The 20,937-nt window shown below is 42.0% G+C and overlaps 1 protein-coding gene and 1 long non-coding RNA gene across 7 annotated transcripts; one reads left to right on the top strand and one right to left on the bottom strand.

Annotated features, from left to right (window-relative positions):
- Positions 1 to 2,849: 2,849 nt before the first annotated feature.
- Positions 2,850 to 20,102, bottom strand: SSBP1 (single stranded DNA binding protein 1). 6 transcript variants are annotated; one of them, XM_039234052.1, is made up of 8 exons: positions 19,856 to 20,102; positions 19,280 to 19,346; positions 17,067 to 17,127; positions 16,322 to 16,462; positions 16,020 to 16,113; positions 14,233 to 14,321; positions 9,707 to 9,780; positions 2,850 to 3,081 (listed from the first exon to the last, which is right to left on the bottom strand). In XM_039234052.1, the coding sequence occupies exons 2-7, from the start codon at positions 19,301 to 19,303 to the stop codon at positions 9,737 to 9,739; spliced, it is 453 nt and encodes a 150-aa protein (XP_039089983.1). In that variant the 5' UTR covers positions 19,304 to 19,346; positions 19,856 to 20,102; the 3' UTR covers positions 2,850 to 3,081; positions 9,707 to 9,736. The 6 variants fall into 6 exon arrangements, with proteins under 6 accessions (XP_039089983.1, XP_039089981.1, XP_039089987.1 ...); XM_039234050.1 differs by having other exon boundaries at positions 2,850 to 3,056; XM_039234056.1 differs by having other exon boundaries at positions 2,850 to 3,056; positions 16,020 to 16,107.
- LOC120232999 lies at positions 5,938 to 7,191 on the top strand. The gene is made up of 3 exons (XR_005528693.1): positions 5,938 to 6,004; positions 6,260 to 6,389; positions 7,105 to 7,191. It is a non-coding gene; the product is annotated as an uncharacterized LOC120232999 (long non-coding RNA).
- Positions 20,103 to 20,937: the final 835 nt, after the last annotated feature.

Genomic DNA, 20,937 nt, shown 5'->3' with positions numbered 1-20,937 from the left:
TATGGTTTCTGATGGCTTCAGATCTTTTCCATGTCATGCCTGGGCGCGAGTGCAGGTACGGAGCTCCCTACTTCTCCGCCATCTTGCCCCTCCCCTAGATTCATTTTTTAACTGATACTGACTCAACGTTGTTTCTAAAAGTTAATTTTTGTTACTGGAATAGCTGTAATTCATATACACAGCTGTATTCGATCATGTGAGCATATATTCACCCATTCTCTGTTGATGAACCTTTGGCTTGTTGGTTGCACTGTTATGTACATTATTACTAAAAACACCTTTGGACATGTTTCTTGGACCACATGGGTCCAAGAGTTTCCTATAGGTGTACCTTAAAGATGGAATAACCACATGAAATTTCAACACGACAACTTAACGCCAAAATGTTTTCTGAAAGTAGGTGCCAATTTATACTCTCCCCACCAGCGCATAAGTTTCCATTAGTATACAACATCCTCCCTCATACCCTGTTCTTTCAAATGGGTTTTAATTTGCTAACGTGGAGGGCTTAAAATGAAATCTCACTGCAGCTTCCGGTTTGCATTTCCTTGATTATTTTTATTTATTTTTTCAAATATTGGAAGTACATTTAATGTTTAACATATTGGGAAAATAGGAAATCAAAATTAGGTGGAAGAACAAGAAACTACAGGCCTGACAAGCCATATGGAAAGAGTCAAGTAGAAAGTAAACAATTGAGAATACAATAAGTGCACTTAATATACAATATATGTGTAAACATTTTTTAAAATTTTAGTTAGCATACAATGCAATATTGGTTCCCGGAGTAGAATTCAGTGATTCATCAGTTACATTCAACACTCAGTGTTCATGACAAGTGCCCTCTTTAATACCCATCACCCATCCAGCCCATCCCCCGCCCACTTCCCTCCAACCCTGTTTTTTAAAAAGCCTTGCCAACTGGCAGAACAATTCCCCCATCTCATTCTTCTTCAGAAGTATGCTATTTGGTCATGGACTTTTGCTTATCAACCCATCTTTAAAATCAATTTGTCCAGGGGCACCTGGGTGGCTCTGTCGGTTGAGCGTTTCTCAGGTCATGATCTTGCAGTTCGTGGATTGAAGCCCCGCGTTGGACTCTGTGTGATGGCTTGGAGCCTGGAGCCTGCTTCAGATTCTGTGTCTCTCTCTGTCTCTCCAAAATAAATAAACATTAAAAATAAAAAATAAATCAACTTGTCCAGTTGCCCCCCAAAAGCTGGAAATTTTTGTTTTCATCTTTAACATCAATGTGGGGAGGGTTGAGATCCTTACATTACTGATGCTTACAATAAACATGGTTTACCAATGTGTTTAGTCTTCTTTTAATGTATTTCAATAAAGTTTTATAATGCGCTCCGCAGAGATGGCACACTCTTGGAAGACTCATTTTCTGATGCTCTTGTACACAGCATCTTCACTATTTATTGTTTGCCCGTGACTTTTGTAAATTGATCTTATTTCCAGCAACTTTTAATTATTCATCTAGAGTGTTTCGTGGTTTCTATATAATCGCAGCATTTGTAACTTTCTTCTTTCCACCTTAATACTTTTTTCTTTCATTCCCAACTATGCTTGCTAAAGCCTCTGTACAAGCAACCTATTAAAGAGAAGTAGTGATAAGGCATCCTTGCCTTGTTCATTTTGAGAAAAATGCTCTTCTAATTTCACGTCTGTTTGAGGCCCACCTTTGACACATACTGTTTTCATCTCCAAACCACGATGTCAAGTTAGCATGTCATCAGGGAACTAACTCCATTTTTCAGTGTGTCGCCTACTTATTGCTCTGGTTTCATTTAGTTTAGAACCTGTCACCTGAAGAAGTCCCTTTCTTCCTGCAAGTCCAATGCTACAGATTGAATTGGGTCTGCTCAAAATTCACATAGAAAAGTCTAATCTCCAATGTGACTGTATTTTGAGATAGGGCCTGTAAGAAAGTGGAAAGAGGGCATAAGGGTGGGGCCCTGACAAAACAGGATTAGTGGCCTTATAAGAGACACCAGAATTCCTCTCTGCCGGCACAAGTAGGTCACGTGAGGACACGGCGAGGTGGCAGCCTCCTTAAGCCAGGAACATGGACCTCCCAGGAAACCAACCATCCTGCAACCTGATATGAGACTTCCAGCCTCCGGAAGTGCGAGAAAACGTCTATTGTTCAAATCACCCGGTCTATGGTATTCTGTTACGGTGGCCTGAACTTAGGTACCCTAGGATGCAATGAAAACTATGCCGTACTTAGGATCTGGTTATTCTGCATCTAGTCTGCTCTACTGCCAGAAGAAGGGCAGTACTTCTGTTCTTCCTTAAGTTCGACTTTATTAATTAAGGGTCCTCATTTCAGGCTTCAAGCAAAATTAAACCATTTATTTGATGAAAAAATGTTTATATTTACTCTTTGTAAGGCTATTTGCCAAGGATTTGTGTACATTTTACATCCCAGTCCCTCCTCAAATTAAGAATAAGACAGATTAGGGGCGCCTGGGTGGCTTGGTCGGTTAAGCGTCCGACTTTCGCTTAGGTCATGATCTCGCGGTTCGTGGGTTCGAGCCCCGCGTCGGGCTCTGTGCTGACTGCCAGCTCAGAGCCTGGAGCCTGTTTCAGAGTCTGTGATTCCCTCTCTCTCTGACCCTCCCCTGCTCACGCTGTCTCTATCTCTCCTAGAAATAAATAAAACATTAAAAAAAAAAAAAAGAATAAGACAGATTAAAAGTCTGAAGAACTGTGGCAGCAGAAGACTTTACTGCCACCAGCAGAAGACAAAGAACTGAAGTAATGAATTCATTGTGTATATGGAGATAAAGAATGTGTGAATTAGTAAGAATTAAGTTTCAATGCAAAGCACAAATAAGTGGCTTAAACAAGGTAGAGATTTATTTGTGTCTCCCACAGAAGTCCAGAGGTAGACTGTCCAGGACCGAGATGGTGGTTGCGTGGTCATCGCAGATTCCAGCCTCTTCTGTCCTCCATCCTGAAGATAGCCTCGTGGTCCAAAATGGCTACTGGAGATTTTTAGCCATCAGGTCCACATTTCAGACCAGAAAAAGGCAGGTGAGGGTCTGGAGAAGCATAAGGATGAGCCTCCCAAGAGAGTTAATCATTTAAGGGGCTTTCCTGCAAGCACCACCAAACGGCTTCTGCTTACACCCCCTTAGCAACAGTGAACTGCAAAGGAGAACAGGAATGCAATCTTTCAGCCGTGCACACGTGCACACTTTCAGCGTCACCCCCAATAAAATATGGGCTCTGTAAATCAATGGGTTCTGTAGAAAGGATAACGGATATTGGGTAGTGTATTAATCATGTTTTTTCTTTTCTGTATTTTATGATGCTTCGACATCCTGGAGCCTGGAAGACCCTGGGAGGAACTAACACCTTCCCAACATGAGCTAATTCCTAGAAATAGTAAACTAACCCAAAAGCAGGTCTTTCATATGCAAACCAACCAATCCTGATTCCACATGTGCCATCAGCCTCCTTTAATCAGGCTCCTGCAGTCCAGAACACTCCGCTCAGAGGCACCTGATGGCTAGGGAGACCCACTATTGCCCAGAGCCTGGTGAAAATCATTCATCCCACAGACATCACAATGAAAGCTGTGGCGCACACCCTCCCTCCTTCCTTCTGCCTTCTGGCCTGTCCTGGGGCTTCCCCAGCAGTTCTAATGGTGAGGCATGTGCCCTCCTCTTGAGAACTATAATAAACTCTGCTTTCAAGACCACTTCTTTATATCTGTCATCTTACCACACCTGATCAACATAAACCCCTGCTACACTGTGAAACAGGGAAGCCACTGGAAATCTTCCCCATGATACGGTTTTCCACAACAGAAAGCTGGAATCGTGGCAGCATTTGCTATCTCACAAAATGTGCTTAAAACGTGTTTGGCAGAAGAAAAAAACCCCACTAGTCTCAACTTCTCTTCTGAGCTCCACTCATTAATCATCAAATATAAGGTAGGAAGTCTATGATTAAACTATGTTCAGAACTATTCCTGATCTTCCCTCTTCTCAAATCTGCTCCCACATTCACATTCGTTAGTCTCAGAAACAAAGCATCACTATCCACACAGCTACCCAAGCAGCCTCAGAAGGATCTCTTCACGGCCTTTCTCCCCACCAGCACCTACGGTACCCAGTGCAACCTGGACGGAGCTCCAAGTTCTCAGTATCCCTAACCTGGAGTGCAGCACAGGGTCTAGACAACTGTTGTACAGTAAACAAATCGACATGAACCCCAAATCTGCCTTGTGTCACCTGTAATGCCCACTCTGCTAACCTTTCGAGGCTCTTTCAGGAGCTTTCTAACTGCCTGCAAGCTTTCCCCACTTCTAACCCTTCACAGGTCTTCACTGTTCTTTCTCAAGCACCATTCTGTTATGTCCATTTTAAAACATGCAGCTCCCCACTGCCAAAAAGTCCCCTGTAAGCTTTCAAGGCCCTTTATGAACCAGCCCCAGTCCCCTTGTCAGGTTTATCTTTCACTGATCCATATACTTTTACGTTTCTGGGCCATTGTTTGTGCTGTTTCCTCTGCTGAAAACTAACCTAACGATATTCTCGTCTGTGCCGCAGGACTTTATTTCTACCATCACTAGCTTGCTCCCCACACCATAGCACACTTTGCACGTTGGCTCCTGCTTCGGTCCTCCCCGTCCGGTCCCCATCATCCTAGACTGTGAGCCCCTTCAATGCAGTAGTCCTGTTATATTTATCCCTGTATCCAGCGCTGTATGCATGCAAGGTAAGAAGCAGATGCCCAAATGACTTTCATGTTTAAAAAGATGCCCATATTAACTGTAAATAGCCACAGATGATTAAAAGCAAACCAAAAAAACACTACCAAACTGGACTATGTTCTCAGTAATCCATGGACATTAACAACAACAAAGGTCAAGTACAATAAACTAATCTAGAGTTTACAGGCTCCCAGGGATGTCTCATGAGACCTGGGGAGATGGGCATGGTGACTGGAAGGGACAGGCGTTGTTTAAAGTAACTACAAACAGGGGCGCCTGGGTGGCTCAGCTGGTTAAGCATCCAACTTCGGCTCAGGTCATGATCTCATGGTTTTGGGTTTGAGCGCCACATCGGGCTCTGTGCTGACAGCTAGCTCAGAGCCTGGAGCCTGCTTCAGATTCTGTATCTCCCTCTCTCTCTGACCCACCCATGCTCACGCTGTCTCTCTCTCTCTCAGAAATTAAAAAAAAAAAAAGTAACTACAAACAACAGTAATAATGGCCAGTAGGCACTGAGCACTGGACTCAGTTAATACGTGCTAAATTATATGTATTATTCATGGTGTTCTTCCCTGCAGGCCTACTATAAAGTAGGACTACTATCATCCCTGTTTTATTCACAGGAAAGCAAAACGACAAAAAATCCAAGGAAGGGAAAGCTAAGAAACTCAGCAGAGGTCACTCAGCTGGGAAGTGAAGCAAATCCAGGCTGTGTGACTAACAGCCTCAAGGGAACCATGATAAACCACCTTCTTCTCAGAGGACAGGCATGGCAGGAAAAGGACAAAATGCTACGGTGCCCGCTTGTACGGACAAACGCCACCCTGAGGTCCAAAGCAAATGGATGAAGAGGACAGACAAAAAAGAGAAATTTCACGATCCTGTCTGCATGACTTGAACAGCCTAAAAAGCTACACATCATCTTATCACACGCTGTGGGAACCCAGCACAGGGGCATATACAGTAGTGGGTGGGGGGCTATCATGCCACTGACCCCTGCCCACACCACAGCCTCGCTCTCTAAAAAGGGAGCCTGTCAAATTCTTGAACAATCCTGCTGACAATTTCAACTCTCAGTAGGAAGGAAACGAGTGGAGGAAACAATGAAAGGAGGAGACCATGTAAACCTATTTTAACCAGTAAAGAAACATTGCCTGATAACAAGGGATCAAGAGGAGTAAGCGAAGCTAACCTGGTAGAAAAATTAACTGTGACTTATTTTCCTATAGGATCATCGGACTGAAAATGAGAAAGAATAAAGAGGCAGAGGTATTTCTCTCTCTCTAATTCTACCCCCAGTCAAAACCGATCATGCAGTGGAACTCCCAGGGTGACTCAGAAGCACCCTGCAGGGACAAAAGTTAGCAGTGGGGGGTCTGGGATAGTTGGGCCAATGGAGGTGGGAGGCAGTGGGAAGCAGACTGCCAGGCGGAAAGCAAAATGCCAACCCCACACCCCTAAACTCAAACTGCAGCTGTACCTCTTACAAGCTGCATGACTTTGACGTGTTATTTAATCACTCAGTTTCAGGTTTCCTTGCCTCTAAAACCAGGATACCACCTTCTTAGGGTAACAGTGAAAGAAGACAACGAAAAAAGCACTGAGCTCAGGGCCTGGAACCTAGTAAGTATACAAAAATGTCAGCCGTTAATAGGTAATTGTTTTCCTGTAAGAATTTCTCTGTAACTCATTAAGTTTCCTACAATGATTTGCTTGCTGTTACTCCCACCAAGCTTCACAGCACATAATGCAAACCTGGACAGAAAAATAAGTCGAGTGAGTCTGCCTTCATTTTCATGTCAGTGTTTCAGCGCAATCCAAACAAACATTTCGAAAGCCCTATAATGGGGGCGCCTGGGTGTGGCTCAGTCGGTTGAGCATCCGACTTCGGCTCAGGTTATGATCTCACTCTTTGTGGGTTCGAGCCCCATGTCCGGCTCTGTGCTGACAGCTAGCTCAGAGCCTGGAGCCTGTTTCAGATTCTATGTCTGCCTCTCTCTCTGACCCTCCCCTGCTGTCTGTCTGTCTGTCTCTCTCTGACATAAATAAAAACATTAAAAAAAAAAAAAGAAAAAAAAAGAGCGAAAGCCCTATAGTGTCACTTTGCTAGGCTACACTAGATGGGGACAAACGGGCCATCTGGGTAAAAGATAACCCTAACCTTAAGAACTGCATGATCTCTTTTGGGAACAAAGGGAAACCACCAGTAATTTCTCCTGAGCTGCAAAGGTTAGGCTGTAACCCAGCTGGCAATGACAAGTAATCCCCAACAGCCACAAAAACATGTCTTTGGTGTTTTTAGATGTCTATGGATTAACTATCCAATCATTTTTAAGAAATGAATGACTCTCTGAAAATTGTATTGGCAGCAAACAGTGGATCTCATACAGGGTGATCTTTCAAGTCAGTCGTTGTGCGCCATATACATGTATTAAGAGGAAAAGAAAAGAAAAAGAAGGGGGAAAAAGGTAAGTAACGTATCTGAGCATGCGCTACAACGATACAGACGATAGAGGGAAATACATGAAGATTATCCTGTTCGCCTCTGGTACAGGAAGCAGTAAGTACTAGCTGAAGGTCAATCAGCAGTACCAGCCTAGCTTGGAAATAATGGAAAGATTTTTGTTTTCCAAAACTGTGAACAGTTTTACTAGGTTTTTCTTATTTTTTTCTTTTATTTTCTTACTTTTATAAAGTAATATAAGCTCAAGGCTAAAAAAATAATAATAAGAAGAAGAAAAATCACACATACTCGCGCCATCCAGAGATCATCAGAACCTTTTGATGTTTCTCCTCCTAGACTTTCACTAAACATGTATTTATATCTATTACTTCGTTTTCAAAAGTGGGAGAATACCACACGTGCTGTCTGATACCTTCTCTCCCACACTTCTGTGCACCCCACTCACCTTCTCACCTGACATGGAATCCCAAACTAAAAGTCACAGGGCAGTTTCCCACAGGTATATTCCCTGACACCGTAAAAAGATGACAAAGGGAATGCAAGACACAAAACTTGGGACTAGAAGACCCTGACCGACTGTTACAGCTACCAGGTTCCACATCTACCCCCGGAGATCAGCCTGGGAGAGGTAGAGAGTCTTCAGCACCCGGGGCCGCCCAGGTGGGAAGGGCAGAGTTGATGCTCCGGGAGCCCGGCCAGCTGCGGACTGCACGTCTGCTGCATCCGTTCATGCCGTTCATGCCGAGGCCTCGAGGCCTCCGCATCGACGCCTGACCCTGAAGGCCTTGCGGCCCAACCTCAGAGCCGTCCAGGCAACGTGCAGTAGGAGCGCAGCGACGCCTTCAGCTGCCAGGGGTCCTGCGCGGCGCACCTGTCTGCCCCTGCGCCCTGGACTCAGAGCTGCCCCAGGCTGGTCACTGAACTGTTCTGTTCCCCTATCGCCTTCCCAAAGCACAGATTCATCACACCACTTAGGCATCAGAATCTGCAGAACTTCTCACAACTTTCAAGTATATAAAAGCAGCTTTTGCTGAAGAGTTGCCCGAAAGATAAATTTTATCTACATTTTGCTTAAGGAATGGGGCACAAAGGGGTGAGGACTGCATCACCAGACAGTTTTAACGCACAAACTCAGAAAGCAGACTTAATGTACTGATCGGTGGTCCAGCTGCAGGAAAAGACGGCTGACACGAGGAAATGGCAATTCCTTTTCTACTCATCCTGGGTGGAAAGAGAGTAAAGCTACGGAATTCCATCTTTTCCTTGACCAAATTGTACTGCAAGTGCAACAAGCTGCTCCAGTGTGGGTCCACAGGCAGCATGACCCAAGCTACAGTCAGCACCCTGCTCTCGGGCAGAGGGGACAACACGTGCCGTCTGGGCCACAAACAGGCTGGGCTGGAGGCGAAGCTGGAGCCCGAGTGGCCTAGAACGAATGAGGGACAGCTACCACTTGAACTGGACAACCAGCTCACCAGCAGCCGATGCCAAACAAGTGCAGCCAGCAAGCAGGCCTGTGGAGGTCTGAGGCAAACCTAAAAAGTACAGGATGCATTCAAAAAATAGACTATATTTTATGTAATATTTATTAGGAAATTACTAGTACTCCGTAATTTCCAGATTCTCATAATGAAAGTAATTGTGTGTACACAATGATCGGTGTATGTGCACCGAGAGACCAGGTGGAAAAATAAAAGAGCCTCACACCTGAGGCTCTAACCTACAGTGACAATGTCAAAGGTTGTTTAGGCGACTCCCCGAAGTTCTGGATTAGACTAAAAGGATAGAGAATGGGGCTCAGAAAGACAGAAACCAGGGGAACCAGAGCCCTTGTGGCATCGCCTAGGAATGAACTAGTTCATCCCTATTTGTATACTAGGTCTTTTCCGCTGATAAACTATTTCATAAATGCTACTAGTGAAAACTGCCCAAAAACAAAAGATGTGAAGAAGGCAGGTTAGTCTTAGAGCTGTTTAGGTTAGAAACCAACCACTGTTCACCAGCCCCCTTCAGTCTGGACTGAAGCTTAATATCCCTTTAGGATCATTCATCTCTGTCAACATTTATCAAGTACCTATTCTGTGCCAAGCACTGGTTAAGGTGCAGGTAACAGAAAAGAAACAGTCCCCGCCATCCAGTTTATAGAGCAAACAGTAAGAAAATCATTACTCACAATCATGGGATAAATGCCTGACTTACAACACTCAGTGGCTGGACCAGTACCAAAATACAAAGTGTGCACAAAGAGCAAGGGGCCATCCCAAAGGACACTCACTCATCCTTCTGCCATAACACAGATGAACCCGACAGTTCACTGTTTTACACTCTTGTACACAGAAACCATCCCTAAAAGAATCAACAATTGGCTGCCAAGGTTTATGAGACAAAAAGGGGAGGGGGAGTAACAGTCAGGAGAAGTAGTATCACTCATTTTATATAAAAGAATATTTTAATTCTTGTTCTTAGGAACTATAAAGACTATACATGATTTGGAAGTGAGACCGTACCAAACGATGGTCAACGAAGAACCGTCCACTCTACGCCTTTTCTTTGGTCTGGTCACTCAGAAATATAATATTATCTGTAAAGAGACCAAATCATAAGCATTATTTTCAGAACTCTTTCTCCGCCTCAATCACTCCTCTATAACACACACAAACTTAAATGCTGTTAACTAAAGGACTTTAGAAAAATTCCCAAAATGTGAAGTAACTTCTGCTACGTTCATGAGCGGCACAGACAACAGCCACAGATGGAGCTAATAGCTGGGCTTCAGCTTTCTGTCAACAATTCAGACCCTGTCAGAAGAGGTGTGAACACAGTTGTAACTGCTTGGCACTAACTTCCTACAAAAGAGCTAGTCACAGATTTCACAGTGTGCAATGCTCAGATCGAGGCCACGGAACCAGGCAGCACCTTCTCACACACAAGGGGCCCAACGTTCCGCACACTGGACGTAGAGAGAGGACAGGGTCCAATGTGTGGCCCTGCTGGCAAACACAGACTTACTGACTTCTTCTAAGTAGGCTGCAACACTCACACAGAAGACATTCTATTTTTTAATTTTCAAACACCTGGATTTTTATATACTCGTTCTTGGGGAAAATTTTTACTAACCCATATTACAGAGAGAGCATTCTCATATAAGAACATCAGATACTGCACTTGAAATGTTGTCCCAGACAGAGTTAGTTCAGGACAAGCAAAGGAAAAGTAGTACTTCTGTATAACTTGAAAATATCTAGATACTTACAACGTTAGAATTATTTTAAAAGTGGCCATTACATGGCAGTATTTATGACTAGTCTTCCAAAAACAGAATATCTGGTACAGAATGATTATTTCATAAGAGATTATTAGAACAGACACCATAGTGTAAAATGGCAAGAGTGCCATCCACTGGTGATTACTCTGAGTTCTAGACATGGCTCTCTAGGAGAAAAAAACATGAACTACAAAACCAAGCAACCAAATTTAAACCCTATTTCTGTCAATTCAAATGTCACTAAAGATCTATTCATTTTTACTACTAAACCTATGTTAATAGCTCAATTAGCTCACCCATGCAGTGAATGCTAGTGACAAGAAGAAAACAAAATGGCAGATAATCTGAACTCTTTCTATTGAAATTGAACCAAAGTAACTGGCTTTGGTTCAGAATAAGTCACACAGTCCAAAGTTTATCCACACTTTTGGTTTACAATGAGGTATGAAAGTGTTAAACAAATACATAATTGATAAAGATTTAGAATGTCAATTATTTTATTAAGAAGTTTGGTTTTGGGGATCCTGGGTGGCTCAGCTGGTTAAAACTCTGACTCTTGATCTCAGCTCAAGGTCTTGATCTCAGGATTGTGAATTCAAGCCTTGGGAGTTCAAGCCTCCATGCCCAGTGTGGAGCCTACTTAAAAAAAAAAAAAAGAAAAAGAAAAGAAAAGAAAGTTTGGTTTTCCACTGCTGAAATCATAAGTATAGTCTATGAGGTTAAAAAAAAAAAAATTAGTTTTTCTTTTTAATAGTTATGTTTTGAAAGAGAGAGAGAATGCACATGCCTGTGCAAGCAGGGGAGGGGCAGAAGGAGGAGGGAGAGAATCTTAAGCAGGTTCCAAGCTCAGCGGGGGAGCCCAACACTGGTTTCAATCTCACAACCTTAAGATCATGACCTGAGCCAAAATCAAGAGTCGGACACTTAACTGACTGAGCCAGAAAATTTTTTGAACAGGTAGATATCTCTGGAGACATGGCCCAAGGAAGAACAGAGCATGCAGAAATGAAATACTTTCAAGACACTCAAGAATTATGGAAGTTGGGGCACCTGGGTGGCTTAGTCGGTTAAGCATCCAACTTCAGCTCAGGTCATGATCTTACCGCTCGTGGGTTCAAGCCCCGCATCGGACTCTGTGTTGACAGCTCAGTACAGAGCCTAGAGCCTGCTTCAGACTCTGTGTCTCCCTCTCTCTGCCCCTCCCCTACTCATGCTCTGTCTCTCTCTCTCAAAAGTAAATAAACATTAAAAAGAAAAATTTTTTAAAGAATTATGCAAGCAAAATGATCAGAAAGGACCTCATCTAAGATCTAATAATGAGGATGGAATAATAACTGTTGGTTTTCAAAGCCAACATATGTTCAAAGAAACCAGTAAGAAAACATATATTTTAACTATTATTTACAACAAATGAGAATTTATCAATATGGTAGAGTGGTTAAGACATGAATTCTGAAGCAAAGTAAAAGAGAAAGATAAAAGGAAAATCTATCAACTAAAAGAGAGAGGTTCTCAGAGTTCTAGCCTGCAGAATTATGAGAAAATAAATTTGTTGTTTAAAAAAATAAGAAAGAGACTCAAGATATAAGCCATGTAATATAGTGTATGGGCTCATATTTATGAGGCAATCAAAAAAAATTTAAACATTGTGATGTCTGGAAAAATATTTAAATAACTTAATATTATGTGTGATAACAGCACAGTAGTTATGCTTTAAATAGGAATCCATACCTTTCAGATACACCTATTGAAAACCCTTATGAATCAAATAATATAATGTCTGAGAGTCACTTCAAAATAATCCAAGGGGAGGAAAAGCAGGCTGTGGGCATAGAAGAAATCATATTGGCCGTCAGTTGATAATTGTTGAAGCCAAATGACACATTTCCTTTTTTTTACTTTCTACGTTTGTGTATGTTTGACATTTTCCATAGTTTAAAAAAATCTATTTTTAAATAATATCTAATTTTGGCATATCTCAGAAGTTCGTAAAACACTGAGACATTACTTTCTTTCATTCCCATCTACTTACTTAAAAAAAATGAGATTTCTGTCAGTGTTTATGTCCATAAAAACAAACAAAAGAATTAATGTTTAACAACTGTCTTACTTTAACAATTTTTCCAAGAGGGTGAAAAAAAAAAAGGAACCATCTCCCTCATTAAAAGATGTAGTTCTAATAAAATTTCAGTTTTCATATTTATATATTAATTGCTTTAATCACATGTGTTCTAAAAACAACTATAATGATAACCCAATCAAAAATATATAACATTTAGAACCTTAATATCACATAATTTTTTAATATTTTAAAATTTCTGTTTACATATGTTACAAACGTGGTAGAAGGAATAGTAAAAAGTTCTGAATTGTACAATATGTTAAAATACATTTCTTAGGAGAAAATGGAAAAACAAGTTCAGAGAACAAAAAATAACAAAATTTCCAAATGCTTAAGAGCTTGTTCAATTTTTTAAGAAAATAATAATGAGCATCAAACTGCTATGATATTTAGATCCACTAACACATTTCAAAATAACAATTTCTTATTAAAAGAAATTTTCATGTCAATTTAAATATATCCAAAAGCATTATATCTTTTCAAAATTCTTTTAGAATTGTCCAAATAGTTTGAAAACTCTGCTCTAGAAGATATCCTTTTTTTTTTTTTTTTTAATGTTCTTATTTATTTTGAGAGAGGGTGTAAGAGTACGAGCAAGGGAGGGGCAGGGAGAGATGGGGGCAGAGGATCCAACGCGGCTCTGCTGACAGAAGACGCAAGGCTAGAACTCCTGAACCATGAGATGACCTGAGCCAAAGTTAGACACTCAACCAACTGAGCCACCCAGGCACGCCTAGGAACTATCTTCTTTTTTTTTTTTTTNCTTTTTTTTAATGTTTTATTTATTTCTAGGAGAGAGAGAGAGTGTGAGCAGGGGAGGGTCAGAGAGAGAGGGAGTCACAGATTGAAACAGGCTCCAGGCTCTGAGCCGGCAGTCAGCACAGAGCCCGACGCGGGGCTCGAACCCACGAACCGCGAGATCATGACCTAAGCGAAAGTCGGACACTTAACCAACTAAGCCACCCAGGCGCCCCTAGGAACTATCTTCTTAATGTTCTTTAAGCTTTGTGTGTCCATGTTTCCTACAACTGTTTGCATTTTGTTTAATGAGAAAAATAGGAACTGAAAAATCATGTCCTGGAGTGCTGGTGTGGCTCAGTTGATTAAACATCCAACTTTGGCTCAGGTCATGATTTCACAGTTCACAGTTCACGAGCCTGCTTCAGATTCTGTGTCTCCCTTTTTCTCTCTGTCCCTCCCCGACTCACGTTCTGTCTCTCTCTCTCCTTCAAAAATAAACATTAAAAAAATTTTTTTTTAATCATCATGTTCAGCACCGAGCAGGTTCTGAATAAATCTGCACAAATGTCTAATGCCCTCACAGCTGTGTAACTCTACTTTGGCTCAGGCTTTTGCCCATTCAGGCCATGTTCTCAGACACTAAAGTTTTTCTTACTTCAAACAGTAGGACCAACAGACGCTCTACTCAAAAGTTACTTGTGAAATGAAACTGAGCACAGAGAGAATTTTCTCAAGGCACTACAGAAACCACAGCAAATCCCCAAGCCACACTCGCAATTCTCACTGTTGAGTTGCCTGACCATCTCAGCATCCGTACCCAAAGCCCTGTTAAAGTTACTTATGAGAAGTCAGGCTTTAAGAAGGGAAGAGGGAGGAGGGAACAACTGTTCCCACGAGCTTCTTACCAGCTATGATTGTTGTTGCTTGTCGCCTCACATTGTTTTTATCTGTGTATTCACCGTAGTCAACTTTCCCTTCCACATAGATGCGAGACCTGATAAAATAAAACTTACACTATTCAGTCTGTTTGAAAAGAGTCAGAAAGGGGCAGGAACAAGTACACACTAAGAATGAATACAGAATCATGCATAACCTGATTTTTGCTACCACATCTCAAAGATCAAAATTAGCAGTATTAAGAGTACTAAAACAGAAAGTCCATGCAGACCTGACACATCTAGGTAAGAAGGACAACAATCTCAGCCTTGACCTGACCGTGGCTCTTAAAGCTGTAAAAAAAAAAGTTTAAGACCATGAAATTGGGGGGATGGTTCAGTGGGTTGAGCGTCTTGACTCTGATTTTGGCTCGTCATGATCCCAGGGTAGTGAGGTCAAGCCCCATGTTAGGCTCCTCACTGAGCATGGAGCCTACTTGAGGTATTCTCTCTCTCTCTCTCTCTCTCTCTATCTCCCTCCCCCTCTGCCACATCCCTGCTTTCGCGCACATGTGCACACACACTCGAATCATGCACGTGCTCTCTCTCTCTCAAAAAAAAAATCTTAAGAGCATGAAATAGAACAACATAGTGGCATCCTTTAAATCTCTAGGACTGATTTCCAAAGTGTCATTTTTCTTCACCTTTGATTTCCAACTCCCCAACAGATTTGTTGATTTTCACTTATTTTTCAATTCCTTTCCATAGTTAGTTTCACGAATTTATTTTCCAAGGACTTAGATTATTAAAATTCAAAACAGAGGTTTTCGGCATAGTATTTCACTTAGACTTAATCACTGAAACAATTTCTGTGTTGTTTAGAAGGCTGAACCACTAGAAGACAACCATAACTCTGATTTTCAAGGGTAGAAAATGCACACTAGCATTAATTTTCAGTATCTACCTTTACCAAAAAAGCATAATATAGGAGACAATACTGGTAAAATGACTGGGTGTCAAATATACCCATAAATTGCACACATTTTTTCCTTGAAGTTTCCTGTATTTATATGTATGTGTAGATGCACAAACTTCTACGTCTATAAAGGACTATGGAAGTACGTGTAAAAAAAGGAACACAGTTTATTAAAAAGCAACAGGAATTTTAGTTATTCCTGGAATTTTCGTGAAATGTATTTTATTTCTGTAAAACTAGCACATTTCTGAATATATTAACTATGAATACAACTGCTGTTCAACACCCTTTCGTCCTTCCACGGATTTGGAAAAGACACTTTTTATCTATACATAATCAGTCTAAGCATCCCAAAAGGGAGCCGATCTAAAATTATCAAATATAAAACAACGGCTGTGAATGCTGCCGTAACACCTCACCTGCACCAGGCTACAGACATTCCAGATCCTGCACGAAGGACTCCACGCAGATGCCAAGAGCAAGGCCCGCGCCGTGGGGATCCCTGGCCGTGGCGGCATGGGAACTCCCAACAGCATGGCCTGCACCTGCTCACACGGCACTCAGTACACTTTGCCTTCTCTCTTGCCCCATCGGCTTGTGTTCATGTATACCTCTTATTTGGCCCAAATTATAAATTCTTAGCAAGCGAAACCATGTTTTATACATCTCTGAATTAGACACACACGGCGACACGCCATGCATGTAACACTAAGCTCTGAATAAGTATCTCGAGTTAACACAGAGTGGTCAGGAGAATAAAGGAGTTAGGCATTCCCTGAGAACACCTGTTGCGAGTTTTTTAAACCATTTGATATGTAAGATCCTTCTTCCCTCAACTTACCCCTTTTTCACATACTGATACGCCACATCTCTGAGGCCTGGTCGGAAGACTGATATTCTGTGCCATGTCGTCTTTTGACTGACATCACCTAAATCTCAAGCACAGAAAACCAGGTTACATATGCCAGCAGACAAAACAAATGCCAAAAGGCAACACGCCCAGCAAAACCAATGTCACAATTTTGAAGAGAGAAGCACAGAATCTGAGATTCTTTCTAAAAGCAGCTCTTCTCTAATTAGATAACTGAGAAAGAATGTCTATTTGTTGTGGATACAATTAAAACCCCAGTCTGTTTTACTCACCCATTTGGTATACTTCACTCTCCCCTGACCGCCACATCTCATTCGTTGCTAGAGAAAATATCGTGACTGGGTTTTTCCCTTCCACCTGTCTCATGACGGGGTCCTGACCCACTCGCCCAAGGAGCTGCACACGGTTCAGAGCTGAAACAATGTGTAAATTAAAGGAGCCTGAGAGAAAGGTCCGGAAGACAAAGAGCTACAAGTACTACTTGAATTTCAATCTCAGCATGGAGCAAAACCCAAGTTCTACAAGTTCAGAAGGTAAGTTGAAGAGGCAAATAAAGGCAGTATGGGAGGAGAAAACAGGGTTGGCAAGAAAGGAGAAAATATTCTTAGAGAAAGTTGCCCACAAACAACCACTAAGCTCCTTATTTTACCTTAAATTCTCTGAAATACCTTTTTTTAAAAAAACTGTATGGTTAAAAAAACAAAACTGAGATCTGAACATCTTTTTAAATACACAGGACTACTCCGTGAAAGAAGAGCTTTCACAAAGTTTCACTCTCTCAGCCAGATAGCACATGACCTTGGAAGAATCAGATAACCAGATAGGACTCCAGGAGATTCTAGGAGGCCCCTGCAACCTGACCGGGCAAGGCCAAGAGCAGAGAGGTGAACAGAGCCAAAGGCATGATGATTCCCTGAGTATAACCCAACCAGTGCACCTCTCCTACAGCACGATTAAGGTGAGCTGCACATTGCTATAAGCAGCATACTTTAAACTTGGAAATTAATCACTACTTACATCTTTCAAGAACCAGGCTGCTAGCTACTTCAGACTCACGTCTTACAAACTGATGAAATACCTAAAGGGGAACAAATGAGTAAAACGGCTTTAATTTGGGGGGAAGGCAAATGCAAACGAAGACCAACCCATACTCAGTCACCGTCTGGTCGGCAGCAACTGCAGGATTCACGCCCAGAACACAAGCTATGCCATTCACGTGCATCCCCACCAGTGCCAGGACCGTGCAAATGCTTGAGCGCCGTCTAATACAGAAGCCCAAAGGTACACAGAGCCAGACGGCATGCCCAGGAGAGCTTATTTAGAATCTTCTCCTTGTTCTTTCGTGGTAACCCTCCTGAGTGTGGTGCTTCCAAGGTTGTGCATAGGAGGCAAATTCAAATATATGCTGGAAAAATTCATGCTTTCGAAAGCCCAAAGAGAAAAGTCTAAGACAAATCTGATTCTCTGATAAAGTACAAAAACAGGACTATGCAAGCCAGTTTGTCAGAGGAAGGTAGTAACTGACACAGACTGGTAGCAGCATTCAGTGACGTTACAGCTATCACTACTGAAGAGCAGCTAAGTGCTTTACCTCTTACAAGTTAATCCTCAGAATAAATGTATGAACTGTGTAAAATTATCCCTACTTTGAAGATGAAAAAAATGAAACTTAGGGAGACTGAGTAACCTGCCCAAAATCCTACAGGAAATAACTGGCAAGTCACGCCTAGAACCCAGGACTGGCCGACACCAAGGCTGTCACTGTTCCTCCCACCCTCTGCTGCCTCCTTAAAGGCATTCTGTTCAAGGGCTACTGCCACAGGTCACCAGGCACATCGCTGGTTCCAATGTTCAGAGGGCTAACCATTCCATCAGAGGAACAGGTATCATATGGTAGCACTGTTAATATAAAAAGCAGATGTCCACCAACCAAATGAACACCCATTCCGATAACACTGTTGACTCTGGAATCCCATCACTGTGTTTCGGGGCCGCGGGTGGTTAAGAAATAAAGACAGAGTTATAACACAGCGAAGACTCAAACTAACTAGTACCTGTGTCACAATTCTAGGAATGTACCAATTTAAGTACTCAAGTGAGCCAGACCTCTTAAAGAATAAGATGTCTTATAGAATAATAGGTTTCATTTTGGGCATGCAAAAATTAAGACCTACTAGAAAAGCAGAAATAGGTAAAAGAATTAACTGGGATAATCTTTTAAATTAAACATTTAACTCTTCTACATCTGGCTTTAAAGATTTCTTAATATAGTAGTATTAAGACATTAACTTTTCTATGTTTCTTTTTTTTTTCTTTCTAGGAGAGAGAGAGAGAGACAGCGTGAGCAGGGGAGGGTCAGAGAGAGAGGGAGTCACAGACTCTGAAACAGGCTCCAGGCTGGCAGTCAGCACACAGCCCAACATGGGGCTCGAACCCACAAACCGCAAGATCATGACCTAAGCGAAAGTCGGACGCTTAACCGACTAAGCCACCCAGGCACCCCCAAACTTTTCTATGTTTCACATTTCAACACACACACAATGTGAAAAGTATGCATAGGTTAAAGTGGGGATCCAAAAATATAGGGTCAATTCTATAGTAGAGTAAGGGAGATAAGAACAGGTCTCTTAAAGGAACAGGAACAGGTTTCATTAGTCTTAACAGGATGGGGAATAAGAGAGGTGTTACATAGAATCGACCAAGTTGGAGCCCAAATGTGGTTGAGTGGGGAAAATGGGTAGTCTAGGCTGGCTGAAGGCTGGCTAGAATGTCTGGAGAAATGAGGAGTCAGACTGGTAGAATGAGAAGGAATTGTGGACACAGTACATGGGTGGTGATGTGATGACTTGAGCTGCACTCCTCAGTTTAAGGAGATGGGGGCAGGGCGGAAGGCTGGCAACAGGAGGCAGGTGGTCAAAAAAGGAACCACGTGCCTTATAGGACAATGTTGGGAACGATCCTCATAGTCTCTTGATCACTAAAGACATTAAATGCCCCCTAACTGATCTAAATGCAAGGAGCACATTGTAACAAAAATCATGACTCCCGTTATATACCAATGGGAAATTTTTGTTTTGTTTTAGTGAACATCACTTACACACGTAAAACCTGTCCCCAATCCTCTCTATCAAAGGAGTACACATGAGGTGCCTTTGCAGTCAAAAGCCTGAAGAAAGCTGATCACTATGGTTGATAATAAGCATCTCAACACTAATAAGGAAAGTGATTACCTGTAATACAGGTCTCCGAAACATGGCTTCTATTTGCTTTTCCTACAACCTAGTTTTTGGTCTTCCCCTGGAAAAAAAAAAAAAAGAGAGAGAGAGAGAGAAGAGAAAGTGAGATAAGTAAATGGATCTTATAGCAAGAGCACAAAGTCCCTAATCCTAAATGCCTAACTGCACTTATAATTTTCATGTGGTCCGTCTTGCGACCATAAACATCAACATACCTGCATTTTTTAGGACTGCCCCAATCCCCCAAAACGCTTTATTGTCGTTTTTTATTACCCTTGGCTTCCTCTCCCCCTAACCCATATAGGAAATATTTTTTGATTTATTCCCATTTGCATTCCACTGTCTTCGCACATTTCTTTAAATTGCATGCCCCCTTAGGGCAGGGATTTTTGTCTTATTTATTCACTGCCACATCCAATACTCCTAAGTTAGTTCCTAACACATACTGAGGGCTCAGTAACTATTAGAATGTCACCAAGAGACTTAAATCCGAAACTTGTTGCTGCAAATATTACTGCCTCCAAACCCGTTAGCAAAGACCAAAGAGATTCCTGGACTCCCCGGCCTCACCGCCGGGACGGGAGGGCGCCTTTTCTCAGTGGTGACACTCCAACCAATAACGTAAAGGGACAAGGAGGGGACAGAAAATCCTGAAGTCCTCCGCACGGGTTAGAAGAGAAAATACAAGACACCGACAACCACCACCTCCCTAAACACAAAGAACGACACGAACACCTAGCAAAGAACTCGTGGCTCCCTCTTCCCTCACCAGACGCTCTAGCCCGAACTATCCTTGAGCTAGGCGACCACTTCCGGATACAGAAGGGACGTAAGCATCGCGAGAGGATCAAGAAAACGGAAGGTCTGTGGTGTGCGTCTGTAGAAATGCTCCGGCTAGGCCGCGGGAAGCAAGCCTGCTTAATGCGGTAGTTCCGAGAGCTTTTTTTTTTTCCGGGCGGGAGCGGATAAGCAACGCCGCCGAGTGGTGAGTGGAGCTGATTTCAAGTTTCTAATGAAATGAAATTATTTGACAAGCTTCCCTGCTTGGACCAGGAGAGGGCGAGGTAGATGAAACAAAGGATGGCTGGCTGGTCCCTGGGAAAGACTGGAAAGGTCCAGGCCTGATAAAGCAGTAAGGAAACCAAAACAAGAAATAGGACAGGAGCTGAGAGCGAAAACTTAAGGGAGTGCCATCTGTGAACAAAAAAGTCAAAAATTTAATTAAACACAAGATTTGAGCCACGTTGGTTCTGAGGCATGAGAAAAAAATGTGTGCACCAATACACGTTTTTACATATTAAAAAAAAAATCCCAGAGCACTAAAGTACTTGAAGAAATATGGAAAATTTGAAGAGTTGATATGTTAAAACTCACGATATTATTTTAAGTTTAAATGCTTTATTCATACCAAAACCAGAAGTTACTGCAGCTTTACTTTCCTGACTTTAATAGAAGTAAATTGATCAATAATATTTACAAAATCTACTTCTTTGCTTATCTTACTTCCAATTGCAAGAATTGCCATGTCTGACAATTTTTCTTGACCAAGTTGCAAACTTAGTGTTAGTTAACTGCTGCTTACTGATCTTGTGTGTGTTTTTTTAATTCTGATATTTTGTTCATTGTGGATTTTTTCATTAATTTTAACATTT

This window comes from Hyaena hyaena, unplaced genomic scaffold (assembly GCF_003009895.1).
Source record: "Hyaena hyaena isolate Hyena2069 unplaced genomic scaffold, ASM300989v1 scaffold_82, whole genome shotgun sequence".
Classification (NCBI taxonomy): domain Eukaryota; kingdom Metazoa; phylum Chordata; class Mammalia; order Carnivora; family Hyaenidae; genus Hyaena; species Hyaena hyaena.
The sequence above is the reverse complement of the archived record's forward strand: the minus strand, read 5'-3'. Positions and strand labels throughout refer to the sequence as shown.